Source organism: Orycteropus afer, unplaced genomic scaffold (assembly GCF_000298275.1).
Source record: "Orycteropus afer afer isolate SDZICR_OR568_19922 unplaced genomic scaffold, OryAfe1.0 scaffold00130, whole genome shotgun sequence".
NCBI lineage: Eukaryota > Metazoa > Chordata > Mammalia > Tubulidentata > Orycteropodidae > Orycteropus > Orycteropus afer.
Genome location: NW_006921717.1, coordinates 2,574,281 through 2,586,304, shown reverse-complemented (window position 1 = coordinate 2,586,304; position 12,024 = coordinate 2,574,281). Strand labels below are relative to the sequence as shown.

Genomic DNA, 12,024 nt, shown 5'->3' with positions numbered 1-12,024 from the left:
TAATTGGCGTTCATGATAACCAATCAGGAAGAGACTATGCGGGAACGCCTGCCTCCTACTTTATTGAATGGCCAATGCAGTGGTAGGTTCACCTCCCCCTCTACCCAGAGTCACTGCTGCGGCCGCCGCCATTTTAGCGTTTTGTCAGAGGAGTCCGCGCCGCGAGGAAGAGTGCTTGCTGGTTTCCTTGTGCGGGTGAGCGATTTCGAGTTCGTCTACCCCGTTTCTTTTATTCTGTAAATCATTACATGGTCTGGGCGTTGGAGGTATCGTAGTATGCTCGTGGCTTCCGCAGCCGTCACTGAGTGCCGACCTCAGCCCGGCATTGCGCGGCAAGCCTGGAGGAGCCCTTCCCCCACGGCCTCCCCCGAGAATACTTTGCTTTCCCCCCCAGCCTGCTCTCTACTCGGCTTGGCGCAGCTTCCTACCTCCAGGTCGCGGCCGAGAAAATCGCGCTTCCTTTAGATTGAAGAATTGCCATCTCGTTTCCAGAATTTTTGGGACTCCCCGGCCCGGCTGTCTGAATCCCCCTTTTCTGACCGTTCATTTCTCTGTTCTGTAGGCCCTCGTAGCCCGAGAGGCTTCCCCCCCCACTCAGCACTTCCCTGTGCTCTGCGCGCCTCGTTCTCTGGGCCGACTATCGTTCACTGCTTCCAAGGAAAATCCAAAAACGTAGCCCTCAAGGCCTACTCTTCCGGAAATGGTGGCTACTTCTGATAGTAACGAGAGGAAGAATCCAATTGAAAATCACAGCGAATCAGGCAGTTCGGCCCTCGCAGTAGCCAGGCCTTTATTTTCTGTAGCAATCCCAGCCCTGCATTTTTGCGCTCCCCTAACCCTTTGTTTACTAAAGACCTCCCTGTTACAGATGTTTCTCATTCTTAAAGGCACTATAGTGGGCACTGTACCAGGCCTTTACACACGGCTCACGTCCTTTTGATTATGGTGTGGACGTGTGTGTATGTCGGGAAAGTATATTAGAGTGAAAGGAGTTGGCGGGGATTTTGTTGTTTTAAGTGGTGGCTCTAAGGTCTTTGTTAGAAATCTTGTTTTTTGTCTCCCAGGCTGTTGTCAGGATGGTGAAGCTGTTCATCGGAAACCTGCCCCGGGAGGCCACAGAGCAGGAGATCCGCTCCCTCTTTGAGCAGTATGGGAAGGTGCTGGAATGTGACATCATTAAGAACTACGGCTTTGTGCACATAGAGGACAAGACGGCGGCCGAGGATGCCATCCGCAACCTGCACCACTACAAGCTGCACGGAGTGAACATCAACGTGGAAGCCAGCAAGAATAAGAGCAAGGCTTCCACCAAGTTACACGTGGGCAACATCAGTCCCACTTGTACCAACCAGGAGCTTCGGGCCAAGTTTGAGGAGTATGGTCCTGTCATCGAATGTGACATCGTGAAGGATTATGCCTTCGTACACATGGAGCGGGCGGAGGATGCGGTCGAGGCCATCAGGGGCCTTGACAACACAGAGTTTCAAGGTGAACCCTCCTCTTTGAGTGGAGGACTGTAAGAGGGCTGAGCGTAAGACTTTGTGCAGATAACAGGCTGGATTAGTAAAGTCAAAGCGGTACAGATACAACTGTTGGCCGGTGGGGAAAGGTTAAGTATGGGTGACATCTTTAAAATGGAGAATGGATGGGATTAGAGGCTCCTGTGGGAGTTCCATCTGGCTTTTGAGTTGGAGCCCTTAAGGCTTTTATGTTTATCAGTGCAGAAACACTGTTTTTGAGACTTCCCAAGTTTTGTTTGTTTTGTTGTTTGGTAGTGTAGATCATTGCAGAGTGCTTTGTTCTGAATTAATTTAATCTTGCCGCAGTATTAGCATTAACCGTTATTTTACATGTGAAGAACATGGCAAAGTAGTTTAAGCAACAAATAGAGGCACAGGATCCCAATTCTCCTCACTCCATGCCAATTCATTATTTCTTCCCAGTAAAGATAACTAGTTAGTGGCTTTACAAGGCTGTAGTCCTTGTTGGTTTTGTATTAGGCCTGTACCAAAAGATTTTGTTGCGAGGACAGGCTACTCTAGTATTAAGGCTGGTTTTGAAGTTTCTTGGGAGAAGGTGTTGGGATTTGGAAGGCAGTAATAGCAATGCCATTTTATTGCTTTTGGGGGTAGTCTAACATTCTTGGTGAGTAGAGCACTTAGATGGGAGTTACCTGGGAGTGAGGCTGTGCCTGGATATGGGGGGTATGGATTGTCACTTAATTTGGAAGATAGTATTTTTATTTGACTTAAGATCTAAACTCCTGTGCAAGAGTGGCAACTATGAAGGGAGGTGATAACCATGGTGAGTTGCCAGCTACTCATCTCCCTTGGGATGTCAGAGTCGTTTCTCTTTGGTTTGTAATTACTGCCAAATTATGGAATAGTTTGAGAACTCCTTGCTACATTTTTAACCTAGGTTCCAGCTTTCTTGCCATGGACAAGGTAATGGCTGCCTCTCTTACTGAGTAGTACCTTTATAAAGAGTCACTGCTACTATCCTTAGTGTTTATTTCCCTTAAATTGGGCCTTATGCTTGGAGTCTTATCATTATGTCCCCAGGGTAATGGGTGTCCTGTGTCATGGGTATTACTGTACGTTATTGAAGAGGAATGTCACAGGTCTCTCAGGTCTAATTTGTTTTCCTTTTTTAATTGGAAAGTTAAGAATTACTTTGTCAACAGTTTAATTGGGAGCACAGGCTGTTCTTGTGGAGAGATACTTTGTTTTTGGACACTATTCCACACTTGAATGGGTAAGGGGAGGACAGTGTAGACTGATTAAGGAGAAATTATTCTGTTGGTAAAACGGTGGGCATCTGAACTCTAGGTCTCTGATGCTTCCTGTGCTATTTTGTCCTATTTTCATTAGTATTAGCCATTCTCCTTTCTTACACCATCAGTAAGTTTTATGTACATGTTGAATAGCGGTGTTGATTATTGTGGTCTTTTTCTGTCAGTTTCTTAGTGTTGGGTATATTTTCCACCAACTCTAGGCCATACATTTTATTGCTTGCCCATTGAATGAAGATCTGTTTTAGTGCCTAGAAATTCAACTTTTTTCTCTGGCATTGTTTAAATTGATCAATTCTTAGGGCATTTATAGATGACCTTCATGTCTTGAATTTGCATGGTTGGTTTCTTGGATGTATTTATTTTGTCAGATGCCAGTGCCCCTGGGGGCAAATGCCAGAGGGACACAGGCTAGTACTTTGAAGACACTTAAGTACTTAGTTGCATATCTTAGTTCTTGGTAACCTATGTAACTGTTAAACCAGGACTTTTATTATATTGGTCCCTCTACTCCCTTTGTCTCATTATGTCTTCAGTCTCCTTAACCTAACCTTAATTCTGCAGGTGAAGTTGTATATTTACCTGTTTCTCTAAGTAAGTTGAGTAGATGACCCAGCTCCTCAAGCAGTCCTTCTTTAACACCTGCATGTTTGGGTGCATTGTTGCCAGTTGCGTTGGAAAGCTTTTGCTGGCTTTGGATTCCTTCTGAAGTTTGCTTACCAGTAAATTGGTAGATCATGTCAGTGGAAACTACTGTGAACAGGTTTAAAACTTGTGACTCTCTACATTTCTGTTGTAAATGGCTGCTTGTTTTGTTAGATATTTCTGAAGTAATTTTCATTTCCAGAAAACAAATTGTAATCAGAGGAAAATAGTATTAAATGGATGTTCTTAAGACCTCAGTTCCATAATTTAAGGAGAAAAAGTACTTTAAATCCTGCTAAAATAGCAGTTTGGTCCACTGACTAATAACTACTGGTTAGTCTCCATTTTATCCATCCTTTTCTTCCATGTTTTTCATAATGGTGTCCTTTCCAAAAATTGAGGCATTTTGGGAACTGCCCTGTTAACCTTTCGGCCGAGTAGGAGTCACTAAAGTTATCTGTCAGATGATGATGAATCCTTGTTAGAGACTAAGAATCAGAACAAAGCAATTGAGAGCACCCAGATAAAACAGCCTTCCTTTCCAATTTAAAGCATCCAGTTATATAAGAAAGAAGACAGCTGCCACCCCTTATTCCCCATTCATGAGTGTTTTTTCCCCCAAAGATGTAGCTTGAAACTTGTCCACAGTTAGCCATTCTATCAACATTAACTTTAGAGTCTTTTATTCCATTATCTTGCTTTTGGGGGGAGAGAAACCGTGCTTTGCAATCTCCTGCTTAATGAAATCAGAATCTTGGTAGTGAAGTTTGAGTGGAGGTGTCAGAACTTAATTGTATTGTCTTGCCATTGGGCCACTGTCTAGAATAGATTTTTGCCCAGTTACTTGGCAAAAGATAAGATTAGTGTAGAGCTGGAACATTTCTTCATCTTACTTGTCTTTGCCTGAAATCAGGTCATTGTACTGAATCTGTATGTTGGGCTTTTTTTTTTTTTTAAAGGGGAGGAGAAAAACCCCACCTTTTGGCAGTTGATTTATCTTGCATTGGAGTTGTCTAGACATTGCTATGACCAGTGTCTGGGGTAGTAGGGGCCAGAGCTATGACTAAGAGTGATAGCAACCCTTCTTGCGTCTGTTTCTTCAAGGCAAACGAATGCACGTGCAGTTGTCCACCAGCCGGCTTAGGACTGCGCCCGGGATGGGAGACCAGAGCGGCTGCTATCGGTGCGGGAAAGAGGGGCACTGGTCCAAAGAGTGTCCAATAGATCGTTCGGGCCGCGTGGCAGACTTTACCGAGCAGTATAATGAGCAATATGGAGCAGTGCGTACGCCTTACACCATGAGCTATGGGGATTCGTTGTATTACAACAACGCGTACGGAGCGCTCGATGCCTACTACAAGCGCTGCCGCGCCGCCCGGTCCTATGAGGCAGTGGCGGCTGCAGCTGCCTCCGCGTATGATTACGCAGAGCAGACCTTGTCCCAGCTGCCACAAGTCCAGAACACAGCCATGACCAGTCACCTCACCTCCACCTCTCTCAATCCCTACGATAGACACCTGTTGCCGACCTCAGGAGCTGCTGCTGCCACAGCTGCTGCTGCAGCAGCAGCTGCTGCTGCTGTTACTGCAGCTTCCTCTTCATATTACGGGCGGGATCGGAGCCCCCTGCGTCGCGCTACAGCCCCAGTCCCCACTGTTGGAGAGGGCTACGGTTACGGGCATGAGAGCGCGTTGTCCCAAGCTTCGGCAGCCGCGCGGAATTCCCTGTACGACATGGCCCGGTATGAGCGGGAGCAGTATGCGGATCGGGCGCGGTACTCGGCCTTTTAAAGCTTGAGGTGAGAGCTGTGGGGTCTCCTGTCTGGTTTGCCATCCCTCCTGCAACCTAAGGGCTCCCGTTAGGCTGCCCTGCTTGCTTGCTTTTGCGGGGTTAGGGTGAGGTTACTGGCTCAGCTCAGAGGCTAGGGAGAAGTCATAACTGCCTATAACTTTTTGAAATACATAAAAATCCTTGGCCTTCATGGCCATTTTTCGGTTTTACCAGGAGGTAATGGGGTTGGTCTGATTCTATTTGTGACTGGAAAAACAAACAAAACCAAGAATGGTGTGGTGTGCTGGCGAACCTTGGGTCACACCAGGGTGTTATAATTGAGCTGAACCTGGAACCCAGGCATTCAGACTGAGGTGTGCTGTTTCTCAGAACCTTTGTTGAGATTCCAAGGTGTGCAGGATTTACTGAGGGGGGTCCAAGTTTCCTGTTCTGCTGCTTGCTATGTGAAAGGTCTGATTTGACCTAGAAGGAATAAATCTGTAATTGGGTAACTGGTCATGACTGCTCAGATCCTAGTCACTATGAAGACTCCCAGTGGTGCCATCATCTTATTCTTGAAGAGTACTTCTGATACTGTTGCTTGTTCAGTCCCTATGAGCTTTATAGAAAACTTACTTGATGGTAAGTTGGGGCAGAGAGGAGTAGAAAAGGTTATCTTTTATAAAACAGTTCAGCAAGACTATAGAACCCACTTTTTCTGCTTAGGGTCAGAGTCAGTCCCCAAATAAAGAGAGTCCCACCCCACTGCTGTATCTTCACATCTGTCCCTTAAGAATCTGTTGAGCGTTTAGAGTTCAGCTTTTTTCCTTTTTTAAATAAGCTTCCCAAATGCTGGATTTGACATCCTGTCCAGTTCTTCAAGTCATGTGGTGATGAAATGAATGAGCACACAGACTTGTTACTTTAACTCTCTCGGTTAATGTGAATCAGGGTTTAATGTGAGTCAGGATCGGGAGCTTTGCCTTAAGCAGATCACTCCCTTCCTTTTCCCGCTAGTTGCTAACAGGCATTTAACACTCTTAAACCACCAGTTCTACCTTGAGTCCTCTGGCTTTTCCGCTGCCAGATGTTTTGAGCCTCCTGGTTCATTTGGCTCCACTTGAGTATATCCTCTTGTTGCTTGCCAGCTTTGGGCTCTAGGTGTTTGAGATTGCTCTTGCATTAATGGGTAATTCTCAATGCCCTTTGTTTTGAGTAGCCCCATTGTGGCCCAGACATTGCCATTGGTCTTAATAGTGACAAAGTGATTGATAGTGTGTTGTCATTTCAAGTAGGATGGAGAATATGGTCATTGGATAGAAAATTACTGACTGGACTGGAGGGCAAAAAAAAGCACAGGTGACTTGATGTGTAGCTTACACATGCCTTCTAGTACCTTCTTTCAGAAGTTACTGTTTTCCCTAGGCAGAGTTGGATGCCCCGAGATCTTACCACTTGTTCAGTTTGTGCTACTGTTGCCCAGACCTTGAATGGTTTTTAACTTGGACCGTGGTGATAACACCCAGATTAAAAACATAACTGTTGACTTTTTACCCTAGAGATCTTAACCTTTCTTTTTTTCCCTCTGATGACAATTGTAATGTTGAACTACCTTCTGAGGAATGCTCATGCTAACACCAAGAGCAATGGAGTATCTGCATTCTCTCTGGAAAGACGACTTGGCTGTTTAATTTGGAGAAGGGTCCCTGTCGGGAATGCCTAACCTTCTCAGTTTACTCGCCGGACTTCAAGCTTTTTTCCATTTTTGGAGTTTATTGTGTTACAGGGGATGGGAAATAAGTAAAACTTCAAAGGAATGTCAAGTTACCAGATGTTGTAAAGCTGTTCTCTGAAGTTTTGAGTGAGAAAGCCCTTTTGAGCTCTGCTGTAAAGCCCCTATGTTGTGCTCTCTTTCAGGTGGGATGTGTGTGGGCTGAAATTCCGAGCTGCGGTTGTGCATGAGAATACACCTTTCGTGGTACCCTGTCTCCGGGACGTTCTCAGCTCTGTGCGTTCAGTCCCTCAGGAACCGTGGACCTTAATTGACCTTGCTAAGTTCAGACCTCCTCTGCCTTTCCTTTCCTCTCCTGCCCGTTTTCCTGTTCTTTAGTACTTCTGTAGCTTCCCGTTCATGTTCTGTTCTCCCGCAGGCCTCACTGTGTGCAGAAACTGGTGGGGGCCATGCTGTCTCCTCCCTGCCTCCTGCTGCCGGTGGGTGTTGGACTTGAGAAATAATCTTGGTGAGCATGTCACTGTCTCTGGGTCTCTTTCTGGCCCAAAGGCTTGTGGCAGGTAGACTATAGAGTTGGATCACTTTTTTCTTTCCAGTAAAATAAATGGTTTTTCAACTTAGGGTATGTGTGTTTTGAGAGCATTTTTGCTTGGGCTTATTTGTGGGTCTTTATTTGTCAGTGGGCGAGAACGGGGGTGGGGGTGTGAAGGTTAGCTTCGGGTGAACCCTGCTGCAGTTACTCCTTCAGTGTACTTAGGACTCACAGATGCCAAAGGAGAAGAGATAATACACAGAAGAACCAAGGCAAGCAGCCTTACTCCTTTCCACTAAGACTTCCTCCCACTGACCACCTTGGCTGTGAAATGACGGCTTAGAGGAGTAGTTTAGAGATCAGTCTCCCTGCCGGAGAGTCATCAGCCACCTCAGGACTACCATTTCAGTCACCCACTCCGTTAACACAGTTAGCTTGACTTATTTCCGGGGATGAGGTGTAGGAAATGGATTTGTGGGAAGAGACCTGCTTTCACAAGTGGCCAGTTGCTTTTCATGTTGTGGGAAAACGAAGCTGTGGCTCCCACAGCATTCAGCAGCTTCTCTAGGCCAGTAAGACCTCTGGATGCCTTTCCCGTCTGTCTAGCTCTGCCAGAATGTGAAGAAGACCTGAGTGCACCTCTGTACTGGTACTTGCAGTGTTGAGATGATGGAAGACTTAGCAGTGAGCTTTGGACTAGATGATTGTCAGGGCTAGGGGCTGAGTGCAAGGAAGAGCCACCACCTCTTGGTTCCTGTTGATAGCAGGATAGTGCTTGTCAACTTCAAAGGTACACACTCCAGTTTCAGCATACAGGGTTATATCCAGTTTGGACTTTTCTCAGAAAAACATTCAGCAAATAACTGGAGGCATGCTTTTGGGTGGGTGGGAGTTCACCTTGAATTGAGCAGTTCCTCAGCTCTTTCTGCTTAATTGCTTCTACTTTGTCTAATTTATAGGTGACTGAGATAGGGACAGCTTGATAAGTAATTTATTGAGTATGTGAGGCCCTCAGGAGTTAACTCATTTAATTTTCCCAGCATACAGTTTTGTTCCTCTTCTCTCCCAAATCCAGATAATTGCTGAACATGGCAGCTGGCTTTGGTGAAAGATGACGACAACCATTCTAGAATTTAAGGTGTTGGGGGTGGGAGAGCTGTTGGCACCTCCAGACACACAGTGGGCAGCTGCAGGTAATTTGTTTCCAGACGAGGTCCTTTGCCTGCATTTGCCCTTTTTTTTTTTTTCCCCTTTTTCCTTTGCCACAGCACCTTTCTTGAGGGTTGTGCCTCTTGTGGTCCCTTTTGTCAGACCCATCGTGTCATTGACTTACACTTTATTGATGAGTATATCCCTTGGTCTGATGGGTGGAGTTGGCAACTTCCCAAGGATGGAGACTAACAGGATTCATTGATTGAGCAGATAGTTGACTTGAGTGCTTTTGTGGAAGAGGGGCTCTGGAGCTCATAGTGTAGGGGAGGGGGCAGAGAAGTGAGTAATGGCAACCAGAGTTGTGTTTACATGGATTGTCAAAGGTTTTTCTGAGGTGAATACCTGTCACATGACCAAGAGCTCGCCGTTGATTGCTGACTTGTGATGCTACAGGACAGTAGAACTCGCCCCCATAGCCAAGGCTGTAATTGTTACCAAGATGGACTGCCACATCTTTTTCCCTGGTATCAGCTGGTGAGTTCAAACTCCTGACCTTTCCAGTTAGCAGCTGAACACTTAACCACTGCACCATGAGTGCTCCTCGCAGATTGAACAAGTAGAAGAATAACACACTGGTTCAGTCATAGTTGCCAATATGAAGCTGGAACAGATGTGGAAATTTTGGTGATCTTGAGCACTAACTGGAATGGGGAAAATACAGGTTGGATCCCTGGAATGGTGAGGCTCAGAAGAGATGGAGTGAGCCCCTTCAGGAGCCTGATACTGGGTATTGGGTTACTGCCCAGACTGGAGAGCAACACATTCAAAACTGCGAAGTCGGCTGCCACCTTTGAGCTGAGCATCACTGGACTCAGCCTATCGAGATTTGGTTGCTAAGCAACACATGCTGCCCTTGTTTTCTAGGGAGATTGAAATTTCTTGTAGGGCTTTAACCTCTAGTTTTTCCCATTCTGGTTGGCATTCAAGGAGCTCTGGTGGTGTAGTGCGTAAGACATTTGACTGCTAACTGGAAGGTTGGTGGTTCAAACCCACCAGCCACCTGCTACACAGAATGAAGATGGGGCACTCTACTGCCATTATTTACCATCTGGGAAATCAATGGGTCGCTATAAGTGGAAATTTAGACAGTTTGATTTGGTTTTTGGTTAGCATCCTGGTTCACCCACTTGTAAGAAATTCACGTCCATTCTAGTGTCACTTCATTGGCTGTGACTGAACGGGGCTGCACCAGTTCAAAGACCTAGTATTTTATTTTTTGTGTGGCTTAGGTGCAAGTCTACAGAGCAAAGTTTGCTTTACATTCAACATTATGTGTACATTTAGTTTCACTCCCCATTTACCATCCCCAACCCTAACCCAGTCTCCTCCCCTCCCTGCCCAGTGACACCCCCTCTCCCTGTGCCCCTCATAGTTACACACTTCTGTGTGTCCTGCGTTTCCTTGTGCAAATGTTGCCCCTCTGGTGCCCCATGGTTGATTGCTTGAAGGGATACATTTCCATAGAGTCTGTGGGTGCATCACCCTGGGTTGAGTGATCTGCATGTACATCTTGTTTACTATTGGGCTGAGAGGCAGCCCCTGGGAGTGAATTTTATTGCAGGTCCAGAATGTATCCCAGGGCCATAGTATTGTTGATCTCACTAAATTCCATCTGACCAGTAATTCTGGTCATTAATGAGTTTTTGGATTTTGTTCCACGTTTGTCCTCCCAGTCTATCCAGGATCTCCAGATTTGATAATCCTTTCCTGAGAGGTTGGCATTGATAGTCGGTCCCCATCTACCTAGCCTAGTATTTTTACATCATAAAACAAGCTGGTTAAAATAAACACTTCTACTGAAGGGAGTCGTTCTTGCTTTCTGCCTTGAGAGCCTGAGCTCCCTGTAACAGACAAGCAGCTTTCCAGTGGTTTCCATAGGCTGCCCTCCATGTTATGCTTACCTTGTTTAGTTAACTTTATGGAAAGGAAAAATACTTTTTGAAGTAGTAAATTCTAAGACTGAGGTGATTTGAAAGGCTTTTAACTCTCTGAATTTTTTATTTTAAAATAAATTTTTAACATTACTTTTTGCTTAAGTTTTCAATTACAGCTGAGTTGAGGCTACACAGTCTGCTCTGTAACTGACAAGGTCATGTTGCCATCATCTCACATGTGATACAGTAATTTTCAAGAAGAATAATAATGCCTTTACTATACTGCTTTTGCATAGGCCAGGGAGCTCTGGTAGCACAGTGTTAAGCATTCAGTTGCTAAAGAAAAGGTTGGTGGTTTGAACCCATCAGGTGCTCCAGGGGCAAAAGATTTGGCCGTCTCCTATGGAATAGTCCTTTATCCTGTATGGGTGCTGTGAGTTGGAATTGACTCGATGGCAGTAGGTTTTTTTTTTTTTTTTTTCCATTAGCCTTTCACCATTATTTTCAGTAAAGTGTGGTTAATATGTATGTGAGTGCCGGGTTTGCTTTTTGGCTACCGTGTTTAAGTCACCGTGGAGAATATAGAGATGAATAAGGCGTGACACCTATACTAGAGTTCCCCAGAGAACAGAACTGAGGGTTTGTAATAGAGAAGGAGAGAGAGAGGATGAATTCCCTCATGTCATCACAGAGGCTGGCCCATCTGAGCTCCCTAGGTCAGGCCAGCTGGAAACGGTCAGGGTGTCTAAAGTTCACTTTGTGCTCTTAAGTCTTTTAATTGATTGGATAGAGCCCACCCACTTTGCTTATCAGTAGGAGGGCAACCCTCTTATTTACAGTTAACATGTTAATTACGTTAATGAAATCTGTTCACAGCAGCATTTTGACTAGTGTTGGAGTCACCTAACCTGGCCAAGTGGACACAAAAACTAACCACCACAAGTGCCTGTCCTCACCTTGTCTCCATGGGATTGTTTCTATCTGGGCTTTGGGTATGCAAATAACTCCTGTGTCCCTGGTGTCTGGTGGAGATGGGAATGGTCACTATTCTGCAGTGGTTTCCAGCCCAGCCTGGCTCTGGGAGGCTCAGAGGACCTATGAGGGCAGAGTTCTCAGGGTGTTCTTGGGGTTTGATTTGGGTATTATTAGACTCTGGTGGCGCAGTGTCCAAGGCATCTATCTGACTGTTAACCAGAAGGTTCGTGGTTCAAACCCACCAGCTGCTCTGAAAGGAAGATGGGGCAGCCTACTTCCATAAAGAGTCACTGCCTCAAAAACCCAAAGGGGTAGAGTTACAATCGACTTGATGTCAATGAGTTTGCTTTAAGTTGGATGTCTTGCAAGCCTTGCAAGCATTCATTAAATTGAGGCTGGCTTGAGTGAATACTGGACTAAGCCAGCCTCCTTGCCCTCCCCACCCCATCTGTACTAAACTAGACCAGGGGTGGAATACTGAGAGAGAGACCAT

The 12,024-nt window shown here is 45.6% G+C and overlaps 1 protein-coding gene across 1 annotated transcript; it reads left to right on the top strand.

The window, feature by feature from the left end:
• Positions 1-1,076: 1,076 nt before the first annotated feature.
• On the top strand, positions 1,077-5,226 carry LOC103200264 (RNA-binding protein 4). Its single transcript, XM_007944715.2, has 2 exons — positions 1,077-1,488; positions 4,541-5,226. Exons 1-2 carry the CDS (start codon positions 1,077-1,079, stop codon positions 5,224-5,226), a joined length of 1,098 nt encoding a protein of 365 aa, XP_007942906.1.
• Positions 5,227-12,024: the final 6,798 nt, after the last annotated feature.